This window comes from Eumetopias jubatus, unplaced genomic scaffold (genome assembly GCF_037043125.1).
Source record: "Eumetopias jubatus isolate StellerSeaLion01/CBP00866 unplaced genomic scaffold, mEumJub1_p1.0 scaffold_12, whole genome shotgun sequence".
NCBI lineage: Eukaryota > Metazoa > Chordata > Mammalia > Carnivora > Otariidae > Eumetopias > Eumetopias jubatus.
In genome coordinates, this window is record NW_028274818.1 from 108,220,156 (window position 1) to 108,241,027 (window position 20,872).

The window sequence follows — 20,872 nt, forward strand, 5'->3', positions numbered from 1 at the left end:
TTATCTGTGTTTACAACCCGAAGAGAAATCCAGTCTTGGGATGGAATGGACACACAAGTGGGCAAGTGCAGGAGCCTGGAAGCGGCTGTTTCAGGTGAACGTTAATGAGGGGGAGACATTTATTCAGATAAATCTAACAAGCTCGTCTTCAGCACCTTCTAAAAAATAGGAAAAGCTGATTTTTGAATATTAAATATTACCCAAAGGATGACACTTTCACAAAATAACCGATTTCAAGCACATCTGTGAGGGATTTCCAGGAAGTGTCAGGGGCCCAAGTGTTGGGGGGTCTTCTTGTCCTTGGGGGACGGCATGGGCTTCCAGCTCCCGAGACCCTGAATCAGACCGAGACAGTCAGGGGCAGCTCAGGCTGGCTCAGTGAGATTCATGCGACTTTTTCTACTCTGGTAATGATTAAACTGGAAACCCCTGGAGGACGGGGATCTGCATGCCCCCCAATCCTGTGAGGCCCCTGGGGAGCCTGGGCTGGGGTTCCCAGGGCAAGTGCACGGGACTCGGGGCCAGGGCACTGCGGCCACCTCTCCTTGCACCAGGTGGGAATCCCCACAAGCCACCTATGTCCCGTGGATGCTGCCCCCAAAGCAAATCCCAGAGCCCCTGCTTCCCTCCACCTCTGGGGCCCCCACATGGACAGTACATTGGCCTCCTGCTGGGTCCCAAGACTTCCACTCTTCCCTGCATTGGCCATTCTACACCCAGCCTTGGGTGCCCCGCGGAAGCTATGAAGGACACCCCGCCACTTCCTGCCCAAACCCCATGAAATCCTCCCACTGGCTCCTGGGCCTTTGCCCTACTTGTCTCTCCAACCCATCTCCTGGCACGACCCCTGGTTCCTCACCAGACGGCGTCCCCACTGTCTCCTTGCTCCCTGCACACACACCTCCCCAAGCTTGTTCCTGGAAGGCACCTGCAGCAACCCCTCCCTCACCCCATAATACCCACAAACCCCCAAGACTTTGCACCTTTGGGCCTCAGCTCCAGTAGCATCTCAGGGAATGCTCCCTGACCACCCTCCGAGAGGCCTCCCTGGTCACTCTGGGCCCTGCTTGTTCGCTCGTTTCCTGGCCCTCATCCCTGGCTAAATTATGCCCTCCTCTGCCGTCTGTCTCCCCACTTCACGACCTCTGTCCTGGAGGCACAAGAACCTCGCGTGTCTTCCTCAGAGCTCTGTCCCCAACCCTGACAGACCCTAGTGCCTGACACAGATGCTGTGTAAATGTTTGTTAAATTCATGAACTAATATAACACTGTGTGTTAACTATACTGGAATTAAAATAAAGTTAAAAAAAAAACTGTGCTCATCTGTGCCCCACAGCCTCCTGGCTGACTTGTAAGATACACTTTAAATAATTCTAATTAATCGAAACTCAGTTTCCAGCATAAGTACCCAATATTATTCCCGCTGTTTGAAGCGATACTGGTTTCGTATGCTCCAAACCAGAGGCTAAATTTGACCCCTGCACAAGGTTCAAGGGTGTGACCCCTACTTTACCAAAATACATTCAATCCTTAAATTTATAAGCTCGGGCAGATGAGAGCCGTCTGCCTATGGACATGATTTGCTTTCTCAAACGGCTCTCACACCTGAGGATATCAGCATTTGACTTCCAAAAGGGCAAACATGAAAGGTATAATTCCATAATAACCAAATTCTACTTCATTTTAGAAGAACAATATTACAACTGTGGAGATGAAAAAGAAAACCCACAGATGCAGTGGAAACCTGTACCTTCATTTTATTTTTCAAAGACAGAGTGCCAAAGTATTTCTGCTAATGGGATAATAAAAGAAACTTACAGAAGAACTATAATTGTTCAAAAAAACTAAAATAGAAAATGAATATTAAAAAATGGGGAAAAGATCAAAAGAAAAAGATTAGGTACGAGCTAGTCACTGAACAGTCCTTCCAGTTCTGTCCAGAAAAATGGGAGATTTTTCTCCCCCCTGCTTCTCAGTAGAGAGGAGGGCACGAGGCTCGCCTGAGAGCAGGTGGGGCGCCAGGGTGTGGGGACAACGGGGCGTATTTGCTGCCCAGGGGCTTAGCAAGTGGGTTCCTGTCGGCCAGAGAGGTGGCTCTCCACAGTGCGTCACTGCGGACCCCTGTGCCCTGTCCGTTTGCCAAACAGATGCTACCATTTTCTGAGTGTGTCACACACACAAAGGGTGCGAAGCTCTGGCCGAGGGCCCAGCCCGGGGGGTCTGGCTCTGAGGGGCAGCACTCACTGGTCACGTCCAGGTAGGTGTAGGTCTGGATCTCCCCTCCCTCATTACTGGCAAAGCACTGGAAGATCCCGGAGTCCTCGGGACGCAGCTTCTGGATGCGCAGGCCTCCGCCTGAAAGCATCTTGTATCGAGGATTCTGGAGCTTGCTGATGGAGACGGCGTCCTTGTACCACTGGAGGGTGGGAAGAGGGACCCCTGTGTGGGAGTGGAAATAATTGGGCATTTGAAAAAATTAGATTGCGAGCACTTTCTGTGCAGGCTGAGGCAAACATGTCTCAGAGGCCACGAGGCAATACTTCAGTGGCATTTTTCGTCGAGGAGTCCCTTCATCCACCCTGTACGGTATTATTTTTCTCATCTCTATGAAGACACGGACACAGAGAAGCAGCAAGAGGGAGAGCAGGAATGAACGCCTGACACTGGGCTGCAGATCGTTCTGGACCCCCGAGCCGGCACACGCTTGTGCTCTGGTCTGGGGAGAAAGGGATCCCAGCCGTGACCGTGACCAACCTGGGGACAGACAGGGATGGGGAGGAAGGTCCCTGCAGCCCTGCAGTACCTGACTCTGACACTGAGGCTCAGGACAGGGCCACCAGGGCAGGAGACACATTTGGAAGGAAGTGGTCACTGCAACCTCGAAATGCTATTGGGAAGATTAACCACGTCAGCGCCCACAAATCTCCCAGCGCCCGGCACACGGCCAGCGCTCACTGGCTAGAATGACTACGATCACAACCACAAGAAGAAGGCGTCCCCTCTTTGCGGCTGTCCCCTGCCGAGGGGGCTGGACACCAGTGCTCTAAGCAGACGTCCACCACGGTGGAGGATGGCTGTGGTTGAGTAAGCACCCGCGATGCATGTGGGTGAGGCTGAGGAGACATGAGGGGCGTTCACCTGCGGACGTGGGCAAAGGCAAATAGGAGCCCAACAGGTGACGAGCAGGGGCTGCCGGATGGTGCCATCCTTGTCCTTAGGAGCTGATGGCACTCAGAGCAAGGCCAGCACTTGGACCAGGAAGATGGAGGGTCAGGCTGAGGCTGGGTACGCCTTCCTCATCCTAATGACGTTATAGTGAAAACTCAGGCCTCAGTCAGTGGGAGCACCTGATGGAGGGTGAGCCTGGGTTTGGGAGGGAAGACACAGGGGACAAAGGACCAGCTCACAGGGGCAGAACCCGGGTTGCGAATGGACTGTCCTCGGCCTGAGAGCGTGAGGACCTCTGCTGCTCGGCCCCCACATGGCTGTGCTCAGCACGTGGAGCCCCGGCGATGCTGAGGCAGGCGCTATTCCCCTGGCGCCTTACTGCCCAGGTCGAGCCCTGACCGCGGAGATGCCAGGCTCCTTCCCTGGGCAGCTCCCCTGGGAGGCTTTCATGACTAGCGGTAGGGGACACTTCTTCCTTGGCATGTCTCTGACCCTTCTGAGCCACCAAAGAGGGGAAAACTGGGTAGACATGACAGTCTGTGCATAGAAACTCCACCAAAGCACACAAGACAATGAGGTCCTGAGCCACGGCGGGTGCGTGTATGCTTGTTGTGGGCCCACAGAGACGTGCGGGAATGTCTAGGCTTGTTCCGTACCTTGGTTTCCCTACCTATGAAATTAATTTAAATAAAACACATCTCAACAGGATTCATGGTGAAAAGCACACCCAAATCCCTTGATTTCAGATGCTATGTAGGTGTAAGATGTCTTCTTCAATAAATAAAGTTAATGTCGTAGAATATTTCAAGATAATGTATTCTCAGATTCTGTTCTTTGCCTTAATTGTGTTTCCTGTCACTTTTCATTAAATCGGGAAATTAAAAAAATCCATTTCAAGGTAAAAGCATAACCAATTCATGTAAAATCTCATAAGAGCCAATTACATGATGTAGCTTTCATGAAGAGTAACCACTTCGCATGCTGCTATAGTTTCACTGTCAAAATTAAAAGAAAGCAGTAAATTATCTGATGGCAACGTTGAAAGGCCTGCTCAGTATATATTTACACGTCTGTATTTAACAAGCAGTTTACCCTGTAGAAATGCAAAAAAGAGCATTCTCTTGTCAAGGGAAGAGCTTAAGATTGTCATTTATCGAAAAATAACTGATAGTATACAGGGAACTGGGAGTCTTTCTATTTTGAGGCGATTTAGTTTCATAAACAGAAATCTTATCCCCAGCAGAACTGCAGATGCTGGTTTCTAAAATCTGAGCACTCGAAATACAGCGGAGTTTCACTTCCAGACCAGCACTGACCTTAGAAAACGGTGTCTATACCAGGAAGACAGCAACGAGACCCACCGCAAGGGGGACGTTTCCATGTAAAGTTCATATCACTCTCCCCCCACTACTCCCCAGGATCCAGAACAGAGAAGGATGCTGCAGAGCAGATGTGCCAACAGCCCCCGTGAGCGGCCCAGGGGCTGGGGACTGAGCCCCCCAGGATACACACTTTGGGCGGAAGCATAGTGGGTACAGGACGGTGCCCAAGGCAGACGCCGATCTCTACAGGGGCCATCGGCACTGCTCAGAGGGCACCCCCACTCCCTTTCAGAAACAGAAGAGGACACGCCCATACCTGTGGACCGCTGGCATGAGTTCTAAGCCTAGGCCCTCGGCTCTCTGGGAGAAGCCAGGTGCCCCGGCCAAAACCCTTGCTTTGGGAGCTGATGGGTCTGGGTTTGGATCTTGTCTCCATTGCCATGCAACCCCTGGCGGGTTGTCTAGTCTTTAATGAGCAGCTCCTACATGCCAGACACTGGGCTGTGATTTTAGAGGTATCTCATCTCCTCTCCCTGGCTCTGTGCCTTGAGCACATTACTTAACCTTGCTTTCTAAGGTCTTGTTTTTGTATGTGTACTCTGAGATAATATCTCTTTTATGGGCCTGTTTTGAAGATTTACAAAATTGCTAGTAATCCTTACCCTCCAAGCTCTTAGAATAAAATACCCACCCTTAAGATGGACAGGTTTAAACATAAAAAAAAAGTCCTTTTCACTGACAGTCTCTAGCGCACTAACACAGCCTTTGTTAATGAAATTGCCTTTAAAAAGCCTGTCTCTGTGAGAGGGGTTCCTGTAATTATTTGTGCTGCCTGACAGTGGACGGCTCATCATCAAGGCAAGGCAGGGAGGGGTGAGCTTATTGAAATAACAAAGAAAAAGTCAACCTGAAGCAGAAAAGGCAAAAGAGGAAAAAAAAAAAAAAGGAAGGTTTCCTGTTCAAAGGATTTAAAACCATCTCTCTTGCTCCGGAGTGCACGTGGTCACCAGTCCCAATCACCCCATGGACGGGAAAGCATCTCCTGCCCCAAGCCTTGGTGGAACCAGAGCGTTTGAAAGGGGGTTGAGAGGGCAAGATTGTCCCTCTCCGTGGGTTCGGATGGGGTAGAGGACTTCTTGTTGTTCCCTTGGGTGAATAGTCTTATCTCTGCTCTGCAGGCGAGGAAGCAACAGTTCAGTAAGGTCAAGATCACCTTCCTCAAGGTCACATGCCCAGTAACTGAGTTCTGCTAGGATCCAAAGGCCCTGTCACTAACATCACATTCAGCGTGTGTCCTGATAGCAACGGAAGTGCCCCTCTGGTCCCTCCACCTCATGGCGGCCTGAGGAGCAGCCTCCCCACACTCACCCATTGCTCGACACACGATGTCCACGGTATCGTCCACTTCTGCTAAGATCCGATTCTCGGGCTCAGCAGTAAAATACGGTGGCTCTTTAAACAAGAAAGGAACAAAATAGCCCCTAAGCAAAAGAGGTGTATTTCAGGAGACCCGTCTAGCCTGAAAGAGTTTGAACTCCTTTTAAAAACTATTTCTGGAAAGTTCATTAGTCGCCATCGTACACACAAACTCAGAATTCAGTGAGCGGAGGCCAGAGGCGGTTTATATTCTAAGGTTTCGGAAAGCAAATTACTACTCAGGGTGATGGCTACTTTTCCGTTTACAGGCCTGAATCATGGAATATCTCAATGCACGTTTTAGAAGGACTATCCCGAGAGGTTCGTAAAGATTTGTATTTACAGCACAGTGTTTTATAGACTAGTTTGTTTCAGTATCTAAACCAAACCCCGATGCGTGCAGCATGTCAAATAAAGCCCCACAGCCGGGCATGGGGCCTGTGTCAGGGAACGGGGTGGCCCATTAACGTATTTTTTAAAGTCTTAGAGGTTCTTCTTCTCCAAAATATAGATTTAATACTTCAACGGAAGGCTAAATGATAGCAAAGAGAAAAAAGAAAAAGGGCCCCTCGTCCATCTTTAGGAGCAGAGGAAACTCGCCTGCTTGTATATCTCTAGCTACTCCCCTTGCCTATTCAACAAAAACATAGTGGGTGTATTAAACAGTGAATCCTCTTGGAGAGTAAATTGCAATATCTTTCTCAGTTTATTCAGCAGAACTTCAACAGTGGCATTGCCAGATTCATCCAGTACGAAGGTGCTAGTGATTTCATTATTGCAATAACAAAAGGCTGTTGTATTCACTTTCAGTGTGATAATTAATTTCTGGGCACTGTCTTCCCACGTGGCTGATTTCCACTGTCGCCGTGTGGGGTGTGGGATGTGGGTAGTGTGGCTTGGCATGCATCCTGCACCGCGTGGGTCTTTAAAACAGGGTGCAACCCACAAAAGGGAAAGAAGACATGAGCACTTAAGAAAAGGCTGAAGGTTTCTCCGTGGAGATGGGAGTTCGGCACCGCTTCTGCAATGACCTGGGTCACTTGGGTGCACGCCATCTGACTGAGGCAGGGGCTGCACTCTTGCCAGGTGGATGCAGAGCTCTCTACTGGATTTTGGGTGTGTGTAGACTGGGTGGAAAGACACAGCGCAAAGATTCACAGTATCTTTTCAAGCTGGTCTTCGCTGCACACCCACATGTTCATATTCAGCCACATTTCCTTCATCAATAATCGTGACAACAGCGAAATCTATATTCCAACTATCCAGGAGCTGCATCCTGTCACGGCCCTCGTGTGCGGGTCATGCCCCATATTCATCAGTGAATGCTAAAGTCAATATCTACCTCCATGGTCCGATGAAAGGGACGTGAGGGAAAAGAAAAAAAAAAAAAAGACTAAGTGACAGAGTCAACATTTGCCCGTGATTAATTACGGTTCTCCTTTTTTAAATTAAACATTTTATTTTGAGGTAATTGCAGAGCCCCATGTGGTTGTAAGAAATAATAGAGATCCGAGGCTTCCTTCAAGTTCCCCCAATGGTGACGTCTTGCAAAACCACAGTCCAGCAACACACCTGAGACACTGACCTACCCTACTTTCCCCTCTGCGGTCTAGCTTGTATGTGTGCACACACGCATGCGTGTGTGCGGGCTTAGCCCTAGGCGACGTCACCAGTGAGCAGGCCTGTGTGCCCACAGTCAAGAGGCAGAAGGGGTCGTCACCCAAGGGTCCCACAAGCTGCCCTTTTAGCACCATGGCCACCCCAACGTCCCATCCCTCACCTCTGGCAACCACTCATCTGTTCTCCATCTGTAATTCTGTCATCTCAAGAATGATACAGGAATGGAATCACAGTGTGTAACCTTCGGAATTGGCTTTTTGCACTTGGCCCAAGTCCCTCGGGATTCATCCCAGAGGAAGTACACTTTGATAACAGAAACCCGCACGTAGAAATGGTCAACATCTACAGGACCAGACGGCCTTCCCCCAGGCACTGGGCGCCACGGCCAGCATCCCGATTCCGCTCCTCCTCACTCTGCAGTGCCACTCAGCTTCCCCCCAGGGCCAGGGGAGGACCTAGCCCAGGGTCAGAGACAACCGGTGCTTGTTACACCGTGGCCCAAAGCTGGCTCGAGCCGAGCAGAGGCATGGCTCCGGGGCTGGGGGGCATTAGAGGCCTGGCCGGGGCCACTCATCTGCGAACACCACCATTGCCTACCGCAGACAGTTACCATGGGAGCCTGGCACAAAAGCACCCGCCCCACAGACACCGCAGCACCAAATGCACAGCCGCGAGGCTCCTCGGGCACAGTCTGGTAGGGCGTCCTGCCAATGTTGCCAAGTGCCGTCTCTCTCCTCTGGAGCCAATAACCAGGGAGGCTTGCATAGCTGACAACTAGGAAGGCCAGGAACGGCACAGGCCGAGCATGTTTGTTCATTTACCGATACTCCTGCCTCGTTCCTGAAACTTTTCCAGGTGGCTGAGCGAAGCAGAGTGGGTGAGTAGCTGCCAAGACCCTGAAAGGCCCTGTAGCTTTTGACGGTAATCGTATTTCTTTTCTCCACTATGTATGTGTCACGATTTCACTCACGGCTGACCCTTCCTGTCAACATAGCTCAACAGGTGCTTGGAAGATTTCTTCTCTTGACCCCCAGCTACTTTTACACATAGTCAGCTCTAAGGACAAAAGTGGAGGCACACCAGGTATGTCCACAACGCGAGGGCTGTGGGGTGAATAGTGAGTTTGTTGTGAATTCTCTTGTACACAGACTCTTGAACCACTTAACCTCTGAGGGGCAAGTGCGCATCTTAGCTAATTGGCAGCGACCTTTCTAGAAAGGGCACAGTGCCAACACTGGTGCACACTGGACTTTTAAAAATGTATCACAGCTGCAGCCAGTAAAACTGGGGATTGAAACAAACACTTTCATCTCTCTTGAAACAATATGAAGACATCAGGAAAAGGTTCCCATCCCTTGTTGAGAAATGGCCAGCCACGCCGATCGTCCTTCACTGCCCGGGCCTCAGAACAGGAGGTGGGATGCCTCCCAGGCAGCCTATGTCCAAGGCCTGTATCAAACCGCCCCCGCCCCCGAAATGCCATGGCCGTACAGTGCTCATTCTGGCCTCGTGGAGGCAGCTACGGCAGATGGTCCACGAGTCCCAAGGATTCTTCATACTCTCCTGCCAAAGTCCCCACATCTGAGTGGCAGGCCCTGTCCTGAGTAGGACTTACCACGAGACCCAAGGATGTTCCCTGTTCTGTCTTCCCTTCTGCTCCAGAAAGACCATATCATGCCAGGGCGTGTCCTTGATTTGCCACCATCATCCACACGTGGTGTCTTTGTCCACTGTGGTGGGAAGAATGGCCCCAAGGTCATTGCTCCCAGGTCCACCCCCTCGTCACCGGGACCTGGGAGCAAGTCATGCTATGTGGCAAGATGGCCTCTGCAGGTGTGGTTAAGGCTGTCCATCTTGAAATGGAGAGCTGAACTTGGATTAGCTGGCTGGGCCCAGTCCCATCCCCGGAACCCCTAAAAGCAGCAACCTTCCTGCCGCTGGAAGGGGAGACCAAGAAGGGAGTTAAGAGCCCACAGCACGAGAAGACCTGGCTTGTTGACAAATCCCGAGTTGGTCTTCAAGATCAGCCCTAGTGCCCTTCTTCTGCAGAGTTCCCCCCGACCTCCTCGGGCAGGGGGACCCCTCCACATGGGACCTTCTTCGGAGAAGAACTGTGTCTTCCCCATCTCTGTGCTGGTATGCCTGTCACAGCTTCTGAGGAGACACTTAAAAACTATCCGATGGACGGAGAGATACAGGAGATTACCAAGGACCTTACACCCTTGAAGGCCTTCAGGGGAGCAGGTGCGTCCCATTCATCTCTGCAAATCCTCCTTCTTCATCCTCTGCCCACGCTGGCCCTTCAGGAGGGTTCTGCACACACTGTGCTCCACAAATGGTTGGCAGATCAGCAGGGGCGGGGGGCAGAGATGGCCAGGGATCCCCAAAGAGCATGCTCGCAGCTCCCTGCCTCCAGAACCCCGCTCCATCCTGGGGTATCACAGCTGGCCTGCCCGTCCCGCATTCAGCAAATGATCCAAGCGCCACTGATGTTTGCCTCATACAAGTTTCCCTCTTGTTTTAGAAACAGTTCTGTAACAGCTCTATTATCTGAGCTTTACTTGGTAATGACCTGTTGTACAGGTAAGTTCCAGGTGTCACAGGGCACCGATGATTACTGTGGGTGTTTCCAACGTCAGCCATATGTAAAACCAGAAAGAAGACATCTTGAGCTCATCCTAAACCAGCATGAATGGGTTACAAGGCCCGCCGCAGGGTTCCATCCTGGCCGAACGGCAAGAGAGCCTCTGGCCCTGGCACCTGCTGCGTGAGGTCAGGCACCCCTTCCCGCCGTCCTCGCATGTGCGCTACGCTGAGTCGTAACTGCCTTGTGAGGGTCTGCCTTCCACACGGGGCTCCTGGATGCTGGGGGTCACGGCTACTTTTTCGAGCCACTGTCACCAATGCCCAGCACGGTGTCCAAGATGTAGACTCAAGAAATGTTAAGCGGAGAAAAGGAAGGAAGAGCAGGAGGGGAGGAAGCATTTTATGTCAGGATTCAAGCACTGAAGAGCGGCTTGGTCTCAGCTCTAGAGAACCTTCCAGTACAGCTGTAACTCCTTGATTGTGGCATTGGCATCAGCCAGGAGAGGGTACAAGTAATCTGTGATTTTAATGATGCGATTTTGGAATTCCTGAATGACCTGTGTCTGCAAACCAGAACAGACCGAGATGCACAGAGACGGCTGTGGACAGTAGCCCCTCCCCCCGACGTGTGTCTGAGTGTGGGGGGCCCGGTGTGCAGGGACACGGGCCCTCCCGGAAGCCGGGAAGCGTGTGAACGGCAGTGACGGGAGCCAGTGTTGGTCTGTCAGTGTGGACAGGAGGATGTACACGCTCTGTCTCACTGAATCTGGGACACTGCAGCTGTGGGTAAGAGGCAGCGTCACTGTATTTATCCCCAAGACAGACAAACTGCTTCCAGGGATCGTGAGACACACCCTGATTTCGGGGACCGTGAAGTGTGTGTCGTTAAACAACTTCAACAACGCCACAGGTGGGATAGCCGTGCTCTACCAGGACACATAAAGCCGCTGCTTTCGGGCGTCTGTGACCAGCACCCGTATCACTTCCTACCTCGTCTACAGTTTACAGATGTGGGAACTGAAGCCAGCAGCGGCTAAGGGACGTGTTCGAGCCCGTGAGTGGTGCCGAGGGTGTCTGAGCCCCGTCCCCACAGCCCAGCCCGGTGGCCCACGGTTGATCGGGGAGGGGCTGGAAACGCCACCAGCAGAGGGAGGTCAGCTGAAACGAGCACGTGACCGAGTCCGCTCATCCGCTGGGCACACGGGCAGCCAGGACATCCAGGTCACATCCGCACCACAGAAGGAAGGGAGCTCAGCTATTTATCCACCGTCCCTCAGAGCCCGCACTTCCAGCGGGCCGCAGGGCGGGCACCTGGGCTCCAGTGGCCAGGGAAGGCCGCCAGGAAGGAGCGGTGGTGCGAGCAGTTGCGGCTGGGCGGGCGGGCTGCGGCGTCTGCCTCAGCCTGCGGGGGGTAGCGGGGAGCTGTCGGGAGCCCGTGGGGGGCAGCTCAGGAGAAAGGACGGAGCAGAGGTCAGGTGCCAGGAGCACGGCCCCGGGAGGCCACCAGGATGTAGGGCAGGGGTGGTGCGGCCTGTACTCCTGTGTAAACCTGGGAAACCAGGCAACACGCCCGCAGAATTGACAGCCACCATGGCCCTGTCTTCTCTCGTGAGCCGAGGTGAGAGTCCCTGAGAGCCAGCGCGATTCCGCCTTCCTGCACCCGCCTGCTCCGGACGCCTGCTGGCCCCACGGCACCCCAGGGACCGCCCCCCCCCCCCGGTGGCTGGGCCTGGGGCCGACATCTCCCAACCACTCTGGATTCACAGAGGCACCCCTCAGGGCTTTCCCAGGACGGTGCCTTCACAAAATCCTCCCTGTCACAGCACATTCTGGTGAATAAAAGGGAGTGTAAACCAACATCACAAGGACGCAGAGTTGTGTCCCTTTCAAAGCCTTCAAAGCTGGAACACAGAGCAGCCAACAGTCTCCTCTGGAATTCAGCTGTCAACGCAAAACCAAAGTTCATAGGATACATTTAAATATTTCCAAAAGGAATTATGATGGACACAAACATTCCAGTTTACAGGAAGATAAATTTCTCCTCTTGTTTAAATCACCTTGAGATGTTTTAACACAATACAGTCCTGTCTCCTGGAGACGGATACACCCCAAATGTTAATTCTGGTTCCATCTATAAGGTGCTATGCTCACATCGTGAAGGAAGGACCCTCAGGAGAAAGTCCTCATGGGGTGTGGGACTGTGGTGTTTCCCTCCGTCGGAAGCACAAGGAGAGAGGCAGCAAGAGAACCGGTTCAGTCCCCGACTAGGAGTCCGCAGCGACGTGCGACTCAGGCCTGCCTTCCTGGTACTTTAAGAATCTTTATGCTCCATTCGGAGGGACTGACAGGTTTGCGTGTATTCAGCCAGGTGGTTTTCAGGCCACAGAACCATTTCTTCATGATCGAAAGGAGTGCGACACGCTCAAGGCAAACTGCCTTCTATGCAGCATTTCTTGATACTCTTGCTAATTTCATATGAAAACACAAGGTTTTACTCTTAGTCTGCAAAGTGGCGAACTGCAACATATGTCATGTGGGAGCCACAGCCCTCCCCAGGGCTCTCTGCTGATCTGACATTTCTCGTTCTCATTCCCTTCCTCCCGAAGAGAGAGATTCTCCTGCCTGGGCTCATCCGCCCCGGCCCCTCTTACCCACTGCGGCCACCATCCTGGTGGACGGCTCCCGGCAATAGTGACCACGGGCACATAGGAAGACAAAGTATTACAGAAGCCGAAGAAACGTGAGAAATAAAGGCACTTGCTTCACAACGTAATGTGATCTTACCATTATCCAAAAATACACGGAGGATCCCCTTAGCCACCGAACAACACACACTCCCTCAACACTGACGCTTTCCAGCGTCTAAAGCGACTCCTGCGTGCTGAATTTTATCTTCTTGCTCTTCTTGGCTTAGGAGTGACCCTTGGCGCACATCCTAGGAAGCAGCTCTGTTCTCACATTTTAATTTAACAGAAGGTAATATCCCAAAGCTTCTTTTTTCTGGGTCAGAAAATACCAGTAATAGGATAATCTCTGAAAACTGACCATAATAACCCAGCGAGGGCTACAGAGAAGCTTAGTGGCAGAGAGGCCAGCACAAGAGGGTGACGTATGTGCCAAGGGCCTCACCACGCCACTTCCCAAGCTCTGTGATCGGAAGGATCCAGAATAACACTTGTTGGAAGTACTCAGAACATCAGCGCTTTGCGTTCAGTGGGCTTATGTTCGTGGAAAAAGAACAGGGCGAATTTGGAAGGTAGTCTCTGCGTCGCCCTCATTTTCTGAGTTAGAAAGGGAACTGGTGAGACATGGCTGATTCTGGGCTGCTTTCAAGGCAGTGCCGTGAGGGGCCGCGCCGCGAGGAGGCCGAGCCTCTGCCGCCAGCGTTACCTGTGATAGACAGAAAGGCTTTTGCTGTGGCTGCGTCGAAAGCACTCCCTCTCAGCGTCGCCTCACAGACGTACATCCCCGTGTCCGCGGACGTCGGGTTGCCAATGGTGAGGCGCCTCCCAAAGCTGTGCAGCCCTCCAGCGATCCTCACCCCGTTCCTCTTCCAGTTCACGTGCAGCTCTTCGACAGGCCTGGGAGGACGCAGGGCATGAGTGACAACAATGGTGAATCATGAGGATGGCAACACTAATAATTTCAGGCATTCAGCACAAGCTTGACAAAGCTAATTCCACCAGGAACCATGGCGGGTTGAACAACGGACATTTAAAAATCAATCCAGATACAGCTCGACTCCCTTCCGGCACGCATCAACAATACATTCTGCTCAAGGGCTATTGAGCAAGGATAGCTAATTGCAGCAGCAATGGACCATAAGTGCTAATGATTCCATTTGCTCGGGAAAAGAATGTTTAAAATAAATACTACTAGAGGACCTGGCTACTTGGGAGGTGAGATCACAGGAACTGAATTCTGGAGCAACCACTAACTAGGCCAGGACACCTAGCACTGCAGAGGAGAAGAGGGACGAACTCTTTCCTTTGCACCCAGAGGACTGAACCGCCCCGTCCTCAGCTGGACTCTCAGCGGACACCCTCCACCAGCACCCACAGTACGTTTAACGTAAGCCCTGCGGGTCCCAGGCTTGGGGGGTCGGGTCCCTATCTTCCCATGCGTGTCATGCGTGTAGCCCAGCTGCACAAACAAGACCACCACTGCTAGAAGAGCAAGCACATGTGTGATGTGTCTTTCCACTGAAGGTCCATCTCATCACAGTTAGAATGGATTCGTATCCCCAGGGCAGGACCAGCTACATACCTGGCGTTGGCGATGCATTCCAAGGTGATCTCACTGGACCCAGCCACCACACTTCTGTTGCCCGGAGGAATCACAATAACGGGTGCCATGGTTTCGGGGGTGCCAACATCTCCTGTGGCAGAGAAAGCAAAAGTCCACGGGACTCTCCTAAGTATGGAAGATGGGAAGACTGGAACATAACAAACAGGGGATCTTATCAAGCCACCCCGATAGGACACCCGAATGGCACAACCCCACCCCAACCCCTTGCGGGGAGCCCTTGGGCGTGCTCACTGTCACTGGCCTTCATCAGACTGTAGGAGCCTGGGGTGGAATCCATAGCCGGTTGGATGGCTGGAAATCAAGGGACCCAGGGCCTTACACCGCTGCCTGGACATCATGTGGATAAGGGCTTTAAAGTGTTGAGCATTTTCCAAAATGTTTGCTGACTTTATTTTTTTATTGACTTAAGACTCTGCTTATTGAGTTACCTAGTCCACCCACTCTTTTCAAGTCTGTTCAACTCCACAAATATTCCACGCATCAGGCACTCTGTCAGGCACGTGTGGTGTTAGAAAGGGACTGGCGTTCTCACTTGGGCCCAAATGTGACTCCCTGGAGCAAACATATTCAATCAACAAAGTGGTCTGTTCTGTCCGTGTACTTTCAATCCCTTTTTCTTCTCTGAAAAGTAAATAATCCTGAATCCACCTCTTTTTGAGTATCAAACTATAAATAATTTAGCTCGTACTCTGGTGACAAGGGAGAAAAAAATATGACACGTATTTGCCACTTTTCTCTAAAATACACGTAATATCAAAACTAAACTACCCACAGGACCCTTTACTGCTGTTTATTTAGGGGAAATGAAGACGGATCCAACATTTCTAGAACAGGGATTTAGATAGAGAGTGGAGAAGGCAGAGACTGGAAATAAAAATAAATTTAGATTCTGCAAATGAGAAATGATTCATCTAGTACGTGACGCTGGAGCGCCAGGCCCCCATTCCCAGTGCTGGGGACAACTCTGCGTGGAGACTCTCGCCCGCCCGCCCGGCTACACAGCAGAAAACAAGGACTGGCCTTGTCTGTGCTCCGCCTCCACTGCATAAGCAGTATGTGGTTTTTGATTTAAAGGTTCATGTGAATTACAAAATAAAGAAAAAAGAAAAAAAAAACTTGGTGTGCGCAGAGCCAACAAATTAATTTTTTAACCTATAATGGATGATGTTGATAGAAGCCAGTTTCCACGAGTTCCTAGGGGTGGCTTCAAGCCCTTCCCAGCCTCTCTGCCCTCCAAGCGAGCCTGGCAGGGCCTCTGTGGGGGCCTCCTTCTGAGGCTCTCTGCTTGGAACATCGTAGAGGCCGCTGGGCTGCTTACGGGATTCCTGAGATGCCGGAGCAGAGACACTTTCATGATGGGGCAAAGGACAGAAGCTGACTGCCAATCAGATTAACAACCTGCCTGTCATCTGTGAAAGTTGCTGATGAGGAGAAATGACCTGAGAAGCTAATATTTGCAAATAGTTATGGGAAGTGAAGGAGAGCAGCAGTGAATGCTAAAAGGTCACTGAGCAAGGTGCTAATTTGGCATTAATCACCGCTCGGCCACGGTGGCAGAGAAGGAAACCTGTGATCAGCACTTGTCACTGCCTGGGGAGGACAGGCCCCCGGCTGGTCGGCCTCGACGGCACGCTGACCCCAGGACACGGCGCGTGCGACAGTGGGAAGCGCCAGGGCCCAGTTATGGCCCCTCGGGGGCGAGTGGGACAGGGCAGTGCCGCTCTGTCGAGGGTTCTGGCCCCACCGACAGACTGCGCAGCGGTATTTCTGTAACTCACTTTCGCACGCGCCAACATGCTGTGCCACGTGCCTCGCCTGTGGGCTCAGCTGGACAAGTCCAGTGACTCCCTGGGTTTGATTTGGGGCACAGGACACTTTTGGAGAAGCAGGGGTAAGAGGTGCGTTCCTCAGTGTAGTATTTGTGATCCTGGTGGTGAGGTGACCTTGACTCCTGGGAGCCCCCACAGCAAGATCAGAGCAAAGCCGCGCATGTGCTGTTGAAACTGTTGACACAACCTGCCTGTACAATTTCACCCATGCGCCCAGAACGCAGATCTCCCAACAGCAGGGACCGTGCTCAGCACAGCACGCGAGGCTGGAGCACTCTCTTCTTCTAAAGAACTTAGATTTCAGTTGAATCTGCATGGGCACATGGATGACCCCCAAGTCACGACTACTCTGCAGAGACCCCAGATCCCAGAGTGCAGAGCTTTTCCCTCTGGGCCATTCATCCTCGGTGGAGGAGAACCTTAGTAGGTGTCCATCTGTCTATCCTGTTTAGCTGCTGACTATTCTGCATTCGGTAGCAGGGCAGGAAATGGATTGTTCCAGAGACAAACTCTTCCCTCTTCCTTCTGTCTCCAGCTCCAGGTCATGATCAGTGCCTCCAGAGCCCTGCCCACTCGCTTCGTCCCCGGGGCCCCCATTCCGCCATCCAAGAGCAGTTCTCCAGAAACGGTTTCACCCCCCATCTGCGAGTTGTTCTTGTCGCTTTCTTTGTGTCATTGTGCTCCTCAGTCTCTTATTCCTTTACTGCTTTTTAGACGGTTTTTACTTCTTTTTTAAGTGAGAGGCAGTAATAGGGGTGCTTTATCTGCCATTTTGAACCTGCCATGCTGACTTATCCACCAATTTTTTCTCCCACATTCAATTTTTAGAAGAGAGATACGAAGAATACCTAGGCATTTCAAAAAGAATAAAATGACCTCTTTATTTCTGCTATTCCACAGTGTCTGAGATACAAAAGCACTCAAAATCCTTAATGATTGGTTATTTTTTCATAAATATTCCACAATAATGAGTCACTGCTACCTCCGCCAGGAATATTACCCTCTCCTTCTATGCTCTATATTAACACAAGATTTTTCTAAAATGCTATATGCCAATGTATTAAGAATTATTTCTGAGAAGAATGAAAACAAAGGGATGAGGGAAGGGAACACACTTTACCAAGCTCCCGTGTAGCCACCAAGCCTATCGATAAATGACTTGCAAACGCTTCCCCATTTAATCTAATGACACGACAATAAGAGAGCTATCACTGGCCCCCCTTTTATGGATGAGAAAATTGAGGCCCAGAGTCACGTGACTTCAAATGGCAGAGAAAGGGCTTAAATAAAGTCTCCATCCAAAATTTGTCAACTTCCTTTCACATGATGCCGTGCTCCTGATAAAAACTCTGGTGGTGCTCAGTTATCAAGAATTAAATTGACCAGAATGCTCCTTGCCCCAAGCATTTCCTTAATGGAGACTTTACTGTAGTTTTCCACCCGAACATTTCCCAGGCTGGTTTTAGGTGGCTGGAGGTGAAGGCTTTGAATCAAAAGAGGCTTTCTGCAGAGGTCAGCAACAAATGGGCGCAGGGCAGCTTCCGCGGCAGCGAGGCCGACGCTTTAGCAGTGACGGGAATACAGCATCCGGGCCTGGGAAACGGCACCTAATCCTCGTCAATCTCCCTCTCCCATGACCCTTAATCACTGGAAAGCTGAGTAGGGGGAAGTTGTCGAGGTTGCATTTAATTAAAAAGTACATTTAAAGAAGATCACGTCTCTCAAACAACGACAAAAAAGTTCAAAGTTCACCTGAACTCCTAAAGCTGTAGAGGCGTGGATGAAGGAGGGTGAATGGCAGACACCCCGTTGCAAGGCTTTAGGGGGAGAGCAAGCATCGGGAGACGGGGAGACAGACTCGGGGTCGGGAACCCAGCAGGAGTGGGGGGGAGGGGGAGGAAAACCAACCTGGGGAGGCCTGGGCGCAGGGCATTCCAGGCGGGGGGACACAGCGCCACAGAGCCCTTGCTGCCCCGCAGGCCTGGGGTGTTGGGGGAGTTGCTGGGGGCCGCAGGCTGCAGCCCCGAGGGCAAGAGGGGACATGGGGCGAGGGGCGGTGATGGGAGGGTCGGCTCAGGGAGGGCTTCGCGCCTGGGGGAGAACTCTGGGCAATATCCTAAAGGTGGGTGGGAAGAGCATGGGGCAGAGGATGACATGATGAGAGCCTGTTTTAAGAATCAAAGCCTGGAATGCCCCGTACGGGGCAAGGGAGGACATGAGAGGTCAGCCAGGTGACCGAAAGACTGGGTGGTGGGGATGGAAACTAGGTGTGGGGCAGTTTTCAAGGGCAGGGTCAGAGTTTGCTGATGGCTGGAAATGGGGATGTCTGTGGAGAGAGAAGCTGCCGTCTCTGAGAGGGACAGGCCAGACGGGTTCAGGCTTGTGGCGAGCAGTCAGGGACGGGCTTTGGGATGTGTGCAATGGGGCAGATGCCGACTCATCTCAAGGCTCAGTAGCGACTCCGGCGTATCCCCCGACACTCGGTCTTTTGTCTTTCTGCTCCCAAAGTTCACCCTTCCGTCCTGTCTCCAACACCACCTCTGCCCATTCCTCAAAAAACTAAAAATTAAAAATACAACTACCACATGATCCAGCAATCCCATCTGGGGGTATGGACCCAAAGGAAAAGAAACCACTGACGCAGAGAGGTCTGCCCCCCGCCCCCCACGTTCACGGCAGCATCACTCACAACAGCCAAGACATGGAAACGACATATGTATCCATGTGGAGAGAAACAGCCAAAGAACACGTGGTACGTTTGTGGAATATAATTCAGCCATGAGAAGGAAGGAAATCTGGCCATTTGCTACAATGTGGATGAACTTCGAGGGCATTGTGCTAAGTGCGATGAGTCAGAGAAAGACAAACACTGTATGATCTCACTTACATAAAGAATCTATAACGAGGAGCTCACAGAAGCCGAACAGACTGTGGTTGCCAGAGGCAGGGGTGCGGAGAAACGGGTAAAGGTGTCAGAAGGGACAAACTTTTACTTATAAGATAAATAAGATCTGAGGATGTAATGTTAAAATAAAAAAAAAAGTCTCTTGGCATTGAGAAATGTCGCCTGTGCAGCAAAACTGTCCCTGGCTGGGAACCACTGGTTCTAGTCACAGTCCTGGTCAGTGAAATGGGCAGGAATAACAATTCTTTCTTCAGAGTTAAAAAGAAAAGGGAAGGAAAGAAAGCAGTCCCCTGCTGTGGGGTGATAACCAGGCAGACTCTCCCTAACCGGGGTCTCAGTTTCCATCTGCAGCCAAGCACTACAGCCTGTGGGCAAGCCCCAGCCAGACAGACGGCGGTGGGGGGCCATCAGCCCCACGGATCCGTGCCCAGCACGGCACACCAGACACTCACGACATTCAGCATCAGTCTCTGTGCGCCCGTGTCCTGAGCCTCTCTAGATGGGGCTCTGTCCTTACCCCACCCAGGCGGAACCCAGAACTGCTCCTGAGGCCTGAATCGGGGTGTGCCACCTGCCTCAGATGCTAACACCCTCTGACACGTGGCTGGTCTCCGCCAGTCCCACCCAGCTGTTACCCCATAACCGTGCCTTCCCCTGCTCTTCCCTTGCATTTCGCTGTGAGGAGGACAGCCCCATCCTGAGCACGCACAGTGATGACAATGCTTGCTGTTGACCACCGGCCCTTCTGTTGGACACGTGGACATGGGGATGTGGGGTGCTGGCCTGGCCCCTGGGAACAGACTCCGTCAGGCTCCCCTGGCCCGGGCCCCTACCCCACTCCAAGCTTCTCTTCCTGTCCCCAACTACCCAGACGAGGTTCCCACGCACGCAACAGCTGAAAGGCACAGTTATAAAGAGAACAGTTTTGAATCCAAGCGACCTGGAAATACCACCACAGCTCCTAATTGTTTGGAAACAAGTCACCTAACTTCTCTAAGATCTACGTTCTTCCTTTGTAAACCGAGAAGCACTGCACAGGGCCATTACGAGTGAGGGTGTGTACGCGAGCCCTCACGGGGCTTCATCCATCTCCTCTGCCAGCACTGTCCCCCCCCCGGGGCCCTGAAGGTGTCTGGGGCCAGTGTCCCGGCTCTTGAAGATGAACACCCTGCAGCCCCCTTCACAGCTCAGAGGCCGAGCTGCACACACAGACACCTTTCCCCACACTCTCTCGCTTCAAAGATATCAACATCTCATTAAAAAATACAGACTTCTTTCTTTCAAATAAGACTCTGTGTCCTAAAGGAGTGGAATTTTCCAGGCCATCTGAGATAGCAAATCCCACATTTTGGTTTTCTCTATTAGCACCACTGTCTCAAGTCTCCGGATTCATAGGTGGGTGCTCCCGGCAAAAACACCTCAGGAAAGCTTTGCAGCAGCCAGCTGAAGCAGGGCTGAGGTCATGGGCTCGGTGGCCAGCACGCCGCCACGTTCTTCTCCGGGCCACACCAGAAAATAATGAGGTCGAACGCTGCCCTCCACCGAAGGGTGCTGAGTCACATTTGCCCTGAGATACAAAACCCGGGCACAGCTCCCACGTAAACAGGTGCGAAATGAGCAAGCCACGTGCCCTTCTAACACCCAAGCAGACGTATTCCGTAAGAGGTGCCACACTTTCTGAGTTTAGAAAGCAACTCTGGCCCTTTAGTGCTTAGTGT

At 51.9% G+C, this 20,872-nt stretch overlaps 1 protein-coding gene across 1 annotated transcript in view; it reads right to left on the minus strand.

Annotated features, from left to right (window-relative positions):
* The window catches only part of SDK1 (sidekick cell adhesion molecule 1), an 876,702-nt gene that overhangs the window by 222,106 nt on the left and 633,724 nt on the right, over positions 1 to 20,872 (minus strand). The window contains exons 6-9 of the mRNA XM_088017186.1: positions 14,379 to 14,490; positions 13,503 to 13,693; positions 5,859 to 5,942; positions 2,245 to 2,439 (exon numbers count right to left, since the gene is read on the minus strand). Of these exons, the coding sequence (XP_087873312.1) occupies positions 2,245 to 2,439; positions 5,859 to 5,942; positions 13,503 to 13,693; positions 14,379 to 14,490 (582 nt within the window). The remainder of the gene's footprint in view (positions 1 to 2,244; positions 2,440 to 5,858; positions 5,943 to 13,502; positions 13,694 to 14,378; positions 14,491 to 20,872) is intronic.